Source organism: Haliotis asinina, chromosome 11, assembly GCF_037392515.1.
Source record: "Haliotis asinina isolate JCU_RB_2024 chromosome 11, JCU_Hal_asi_v2, whole genome shotgun sequence".
NCBI classification, from domain to species: Eukaryota; Metazoa; Mollusca; class Gastropoda; order Lepetellida; family Haliotidae; genus Haliotis; species Haliotis asinina.
The window spans coordinates 51,588,858-51,595,532 of NC_090290.1; the positions used below are offsets into that span (position 1 = coordinate 51,588,858).

The following is a 6,675-nucleotide window of genomic DNA, read 5'->3' on the forward strand; positions in this document are numbered from 1 at the left end:
CAACACACCACGCACCACACAACACACCACGCACCACGCACCACGCACCACGCACCACGCACCACGCACCACACATCATACACCACTCACCACACACACCACACCACACCACTCACCACACACCACACACCACACACAGCACACTACACACCACGCACCATTCACCACGCACCACGCACCACGCACCACGCACCACGCACCACGCACCACGCACCACGCACCACGCACCACACCACACACCACACACCACACACCACACACCACACACCACACACCACACACCACAAACCACACCATCCCGCTCCCTTTGCAGGGATATGAACTAAGGCTGTAAAAAAGAAAATGCATGTACATAAAGGATATATTATATGAACCTGTGAAATACAGACGTTATGACGCATCAAGTCGAATGAAGTCTACACGGCTATAGGGAGCACTATGCAGAGCAAACCACTCAAAAGTGTAGATTTAGAATCAAGTCCTGAGTTCAAAGACGTGTTAACATACTTTGAAATCTGACTGACTGACTGACTGGTCGGAATTGTGTACGCTTCAGTGTTGTGGTAACAGAGACAATACACTCTGATAAGAGTCCGTCATACATATAAATATATGTTCACTACATCAAGTATTAATAGACACTTTACAAAAGGTACTTGTGATTGAAATCGTGTTTGTTCTCCAAGTTAGCAAACAGGGGTCAATGAATAAATAAATTCAGTAACACCTTTTCCTTTGCTGGTTTGCCGTAGGCGGTTTGGTGTTGTCTTTATTGATCCACCAAATGAAAGGAGGAGATAGTCAGAACTTTGAATGACTTAGGGAGCACTTAACCAGTTCAAACATTGTTTAATATTTCTTGGTTCTCTTGCAACTCGGTTTATCAAGATAAAAGTTTCAGAACATTCATCAAATAAGCATTTGTTTATCTCTTGTTTTCGTCATACAATGTCTTTTTACGTTCGCTTATATCTATAAACAATCTTATTGATGCCCCTTGAGATTCTAGAGTTTACCTTATCTGCATGTGTATGGAATATACAGAACTGTGTACACTTTTGTCCAGTTATGAATATATCTCCCAACGCAAAACAAAAATATATATCCTCAAACCAATGAAACAAACTCAACTGTTGAATATATGCCGTTGTACCCAGTCTTAAGTCAGTGAGTTATTGTACTGCCCGCCCTGTCATGTACTAGTGGTTGCACCCCATCTTCAGTCAATGAGTAACTGTACTGGTTGTTCTGTCATGTATTAGTGGTTGCACCCCATCTTGAGTCAGTGAGTAACTGTACTGGTTGTTCTGTCATGTACTATTAGTTGCACCCCATCTTGAGACAATGAGTAACTGTACTGGTTGTTCTGTCATGTATTAGTGGTTGCACCCCATCTTCAGTCAGTGAGTAACTGTACTGGTTGTTCTGTCATGTACTAGTGGTTGCACCCCGCCTTGAGTCAATGAGTAACTGTACTGGTTGTTCTGTCATGTACTAGTGGTTCCACCCCATCTTGAGTCAATGAGTAACTGTACTGGTTGTTCTGTCATGTATTAGTGGTTCCACCCCATCTTGAGTCAATGAGAAACAGTACTAGTTGTTCTGTCATGTACTAGTGGTTGCACCCCATCTTGAGTCAATGAGTAACTGTACTGGTTGTTCTGTCATGTACTAGTGGTTGCACCCCATCTTGAGTCAATGAGTAACTGTACTGGTTGTTCTGTCATGTATTAGTGGTTCCACCCCATCTTGAGTCAATGAGAAACAGTACTGGTTGCACCCCATCTTGAGTCAGTGAGTAACTGTACTGGTTGTTCTGTCATGTATTACTGGTTGCACCCCGTCTTGAGTCTGTGACATCCTCCAATATCCAGTTTTTACGCAGCAGGTTATCTTTAATAACGACACTTTAAAATCTCGAACTTCATGCTGCAACTATATAAGAAGGCAGTGCGATCATTTAACTAACTGTCAATTATGTAAAGTCTGTGACATCGACACCTCAGCCTCCATTGATGGAGTGGCAAACTGCGGACATATGGAACTTACCTAAGCCGCATGTTTCCTCATAAAACATAACGGTCCTTTTCTTTCGCGTCGCCAATAAAGCCGTTAAAATAGTGTTCAACCTCAGCGGAGAAAAAATGCAATGTAAATGTTATGGAACAACATACACACGAAGCAGGAATAACAAGTTTATGAAAAAAAGCCGGCTGTATTTCCAGTCCATCTAAGTCACTTCCAGGTTTAGCTGAGGCACCAAACATGCTAGCGTGGATCAAGTGTCCTTTGCAGAATTCTCATTACAACACCTGCTTGCAATACAACAATAAGTTAATCAGTGTTGTTCTTGGTGCAGGTAAAGTGTATAGTTAATCATGCTTCAAGGTTGATTCAGATGCTACAGCTTTCGATGACCTCTCCATCTGATTAGTTCAACCACTACCAATACAGTCATCACCTACACTGTAGTAGTTTACCTCTCCATCTGATTAGTTCAACCACTACCAATACAGTCATCACCTACACTGTAGTAGTTTACCTCTCCATCTGATTAGTTCAACCGCTACCAATACAGTCATCACCTACACTGTAGTAGTTTACCTCTCCATCTGATTAGTTCAACCACTACCAATACAGTCATCACCTACACTGTAGTAGTTTACCTCTCCATCTGATTAGTTCAACCGCTACCAATACAGTCATCACCTACACTGTAGTAGTTTACCTCTCCGTCTGATTAGTTCAACCACTACCAATACAGTCATCACCTACACTGTAGTAGTTTACCTCTCCATCTGATTAGTTCAACCGCTACCAATACAGTCATCACCTACACTGTAGTAGTTTACCTCTCCATCTGATTAGTTCAACCACTACCAATACAGTCATCACCTACACTGTAGTAGTTTACCTCTCCATCTGATTAGTTCAACCGCTACCAATACAGTCATCACCTACACTGTAGTAGTTTACCTCTCCATCTGATTAGTTCAACCACTACCAATACAGTCATCACCTACACTGTAGTAGTTTACCTCTCCATCTGATTAGTTCAACCGCTACCAATACAGTCATCACCTACACTGTAGTAGTTTACCTCTCCGTCTGATTAGTTCAACCACTACCAATACAGTCATCACCTACACTGTAGTAGTTTACCTCTCCGTCTGATTAGTTCAACCACTACCAATACAGTCATCACCTACACTGTAGTAGTTTACTTCGACCCTGGTGGCTGGGAATGTGACGACATGAAGGAAACACTTGTTATTTCCACGGCAGAGGGCTAGACGTTAACACCCTTTTTTCTTTTAAATTACATTTCAAATATCCCTACACTGTTGTGTATTATAGCCTTTAAACGACAGAGTTGTCTAACTTTGTTTTTCCATGTAGATATGAACAAATCAAGATTTATAAAATGTTTATCCTGTGTTAAACCTGTCGAAAGCCTCAGTGTAAGGTTGGCAATGGGGACACTAATTAATGCCAGTTCTCGACTGACACAGGTCACGCTTCCTACAAGCTGGTATGTATGTTACGTTTAGAGGGATCAGTCGTGGACTCCGTACATACGTCAACGTGAGCTTGTGGAGGTTTACGACGTGGTGGACAACAACCTCCAGATCACGTAACCCGATGTGTCTCTGTCTCCACTGGCTGCACGGTGTTGGTCAAAACGTAAAGCAACATACATCTAAGTGGGCAGAAACTGAACAGATCTGAAACACCGATGACGTATTCATGGATGATTACTTATGGGAGCTATATCTGTGGCTGATGTGTTAATGGAAGATGATGTATCTCTGGATATGCCGTCTCCTCAAAAGTGGACTCATTGTTATTGATGTAATAGCCTCGTTATCGTCTCATGTTTGAAATGTGACCAATCACCACGTAGTTTCGAATCCTCTTTACGCCACAGTCGTACTTGTCCATTGATCTGGATTACACAAATGGATTTGCTGTTTTCTCATGTTTCTCTGCTGGTAATCCCACTGTGATCATTCACACATTGATTACTTCTGAAGCGATCGTGTTACGTAATGTTGTAATGTTGCAAGGGAGGGACGCGGTGTGTGTCGTATAGGCCGATGTTGCAGGGGAGAGACGCGGTGTGTGTCGTATAGGCTGATGCTGCTGCTCACTGAGTAATCATCTAAAATGGGCTTTTTACGAACATCAGTGTTTGAACATCTTCCTATTGATCGTGATTTTATCTTTCATGGAACCGTATCTGGTCCAATCATCTAGAGTACACGTAAGACGTGTGGAATTTTGTTTCGCAAGCTATTGCATCCGTCTTAACCGAATCACGACAAAACTTATTATTCAGTTGTTGATATTCACGCATAACACATTGTAGCAAACCGACAGTGGAACTCACTTTTCTGGGAAAAACAATGGTTGCACGTATACCTGGATCTATTTTCGGTCACTCTGCCCGCTGTCTCAGGCCATTAAGCCAGTACCAGTTTATGGCACTTCCCAGCGTATTAAGTCTACGTCAGTGAATCGAAGAACGTGAATGGATTGTAACAGTACTGAACGACTTCCGGCTTCACTTGGAGAATAGATTAGACTAATGATGAAAATAAAGCAGGCTATTAAAACAAGAACAGTGATGACAGAAAGGACAGTAAGGACAGAAAGGACACCTCAGCGTGAGGACAGCGATGTCAGCTGGCACAGATGGGACAGAGAGGTCAACTAAAACAGCGACGGGGACAGTGATTACAGCTGGCACAGATGGAACAGAGAGGCCAACAAACACAGCAAATAAGACGGGGACAGTGATCACAGCTAGAACAGATGGAACAGAGAGGCCAACAAACACAGCAAGTAAGACGGGGACAGTGATCACAGATGGGACAGAGAGGCCAACAAACACAGCAAGTAAGACGGGGACAGTGATCACAGCTGGAACAGATGGAACAGAGAGGCCAACAAACACAGCAAGTAAGAAGGGGACAGTGATCACAGCTGGACCAGATGGAACAGAGAGGCCAACAAACACAGCAAGTAAGACGGGGACAGTGATCACAGATGGGACAGAGAGACCAACAAACACAGCAAGTAAGACGGGGACAGTGATCACAGCTGGAACAGATGGAACAGAGAGGCCAACAAACACAGCAAGTAAGAAGGGGACAGTGATCACAGCTGGACCAGATGGAACAGAGAGGCCAACAAACACAGCAAGTAAGACGGGGACAGTGATCACAGCTAGAACAGATGGAACAGAGAGGCCAACAAACACAGCAAGTAAGACGGGGACAGTGATCACAGCTGGAACAGATGGAACAGAGAGGTCAACAAACACAGCAAGTAAGACGGGGACAGTGATCACAGCTGGACCAGATGGAACAGAGTGGTCAACAAACACAGCAAGTAAGACGGGGACAGTGATCACAGCAGGCTCAGATGGGACAGAGAGGCCAACAAACACAGCAAGTAAGACGGGGACAGTGATCACAGATGGGACAGAGAGGCCAACAAACACAGCAAGTAAGACGGGGACAGTGATCACAGCTGGAACAGATGGAACAGAGAGGCCAACAAACACAGCAAGTAAGACGGGGACAGTGATCACAGCTGGACCAGATGGAACAGAGAGGCCAACAAACACAGCAAGTAAGACGGGGACAGTGATCACAGCTAGAACAGATGGAACAGAGAGGCCAACAAACACAGCAAGTAAGACGGGGACAGTGATCACAGATGGGACAGAGAGGCCAACAAACACAGCAAGTAAGACGGAGACAGTGATCACAGCTGGAACAGATGGAACAGAGAGGCCAACAAACACAGCAAGTAAGAAGGGGACAGTGATCACAGCTGGACCAGATGGAACAGAGAGGCCAACAAACACAGCAAGTAAGACGGGGACAGTGATCACAGCTAGAACAGATGGGACAGGTGGAACATTGAAGACAGCAAGTGCGGCGGGAACTGCGACGACAGTGGAGACAACGAAGACAGAAATAACGACAGGGACAGAGTGACGACAGCAGGGACAGTGGAGACAGGAAGTACAGCGGGGCGAGTCAACGAAGACAGCAAGACAGAGAGGACAGTGACGACAGCTGGGACTACACAGACAGGACGTACTCCGGGAACGGTGACGACAGCTTGGACTATCATGTAGGGCATCGGCTCCGGATTTCTTAGATGTCGAGAATGGCAAATGGGATTGTGTCATTTTACAAGCATTTAAATGAACGATAAGCAGAAAAATCCAGTTTCTTGTACATTAGTATTGAGCTTCACACTATACCCTCGAGCTAGAGTCCACACACATATAGCTGCCAAACACACACACTCCTCTATGAACGATCTAAGGATGATATATGACACTGTACTACTGCCAACACAAGGGTGAGCAGGTTGCTGTCACATACAAGTATTTTGATCCTTTGTGATCTGATTGCAACCGGCACTCTGTGTATTGCATTGTTATTCTTGACTGTTGGCCTTGATCGTGTGATTTTTTTTGTTCTTGTCTGACAATTTAACAAATAGAATTCTACGATTGGCCTTTTAATTCTGGAAACCATAAGTATTCGTCTGATCAGCTATTTCACCAGGCTGCCATGAGGGTGTAATGCAGATAGTTAAGTGATTTGGACACTTTTAGCCGTCCGGTTAGATCCAACTGGCAACAAGTTCTTC

The 6,675-nt window shown here is 44.2% G+C and overlaps 1 protein-coding gene across 1 annotated transcript; it reads left to right on the forward strand.

The window, feature by feature from the left end:
- The first annotated feature begins 4,679 nt into the window (after nt 1-4,679).
- Nucleotides 4,680-6,008, forward strand: LOC137255518 (putative per-hexamer repeat protein 5). The gene has a single exon (XM_067792951.1). It carries the CDS (start codon nt 4,680-4,682, stop codon nt 6,006-6,008), a length of 1,329 nt encoding a protein of 442 aa, XP_067649052.1.
- Nucleotides 6,009-6,675: the final 667 nt, after the last annotated feature.